The 1,096-nt window shown below is 41.1% G+C and overlaps 1 protein-coding gene across 1 annotated transcript in view; it reads left to right on the top strand.

Annotated features, from left to right (window-relative positions):
- LOC106528469 (hexokinase-1) overlaps positions 1–1,096 on the top strand; it is a gene marked incomplete in the record, with an annotated part of 72,819 nt that overhangs the window by 38,950 nt on the left and 32,773 nt on the right. Inside the window, 1 exon segment of the mRNA XM_014023643.1 lies at positions 383–687. Coding sequence (XP_013879097.1) covers positions 383–687 — 305 coding nt within the window.

The following is a 1,096-nucleotide window of genomic DNA, read 5'->3' as shown; positions in this document are numbered from 1 at the left end:
GACAGACAGACAGACAGACAGACACAACCAAAAACATTACCTCGCTCTTGGCGGAGGTAACAACTCAATGCCAACTGTTGCTGATGTCCTTCGTTAAGGACGGAGAGCATTTCTATGTCCCCCACCTTGGTGACAGGGGACAATAATAATCAGGTCAAAAACAATTTGGTCTTTCTCTGTTTCACACCATTCAGGCCTTCATAAAATATTCAGATTTATAGGCTGCTAAAAACATAATTTCAACCACACTGTTCATCTTTTTAAAACACAWCGTTGAAACAATCTTAACATCCAATTAGATTAGTAAAGTAAAACAGTGATGGAAATTGTTACACTGGATCCTGCTCATAAATATCTCTCCCTTTTTTTTTTTTTTGAACAGGTATGCTCGCCGCCTGCACAAGACAGTTCGTCGTTTGGTTCCAGACTCYGATGTGCGCTTCCTGCTGTCTGAAAGTGGCAGCAGCAAAGGTGCAGCCATGGTGACAGCAGTGGCRTACCGGTTAACAGAGCAGGCACGCCAAATCCAGCAGACTTTGGCAGAATTCAGGCTGAGCAAAAAGCAGCTGTTAGAAGTGAAGAAACGCATGAGAGCGGAAATTGAAAGAGGCCTGAAGAAGGACACCCACAAGGAGGCGACAGTCAAAATGCTCCCAACCTTTGTTCGAAGTACACCAGATGGAACAGGTGACTAACATCGAAGCAGCCGAGAAAATAAACTCACAGTATTTGGTTTTTTCTCACTTTTCTAAACCTGTTTTACAATCCTAATGGCATACTGTGGTATTTAGTTCAAGCAGAGTTGTCATAAACCTGAATATACATGTATTTAAAATTAGTTTCACTTGAAACAGAAAAACCGCTCTTAAAAAACACTTTTATAACAAATACTGTTTAAGAGAGACGGCACATCAAATTCAGCCGATTTTTCAGCTAAACCAGGGGTGTCCAAACTTTTTTTAGTCAGGGCCAAATACAGAGAAATAAACAAACCACACACCAGAAGTGACATATTGATACATCACTAATGTGTGTATTTCTAACTCACCTATTGGGCATAAGGTCACTGTGGTTAGTCTTCACATGGGTTCTGGTG

This window comes from Austrofundulus limnaeus, unplaced genomic scaffold, assembly GCF_001266775.1.
Source record: "Austrofundulus limnaeus strain Quisiro unplaced genomic scaffold, Austrofundulus_limnaeus-1.0 Scaffold383, whole genome shotgun sequence".
In the NCBI taxonomy this organism is placed as follows: domain Eukaryota; kingdom Metazoa; phylum Chordata; class Actinopteri; order Cyprinodontiformes; family Rivulidae; genus Austrofundulus; species Austrofundulus limnaeus.
The sequence above is the reverse complement of the archived record's forward strand: the minus strand, read 5'-3'. Positions and strand labels throughout refer to the sequence as shown.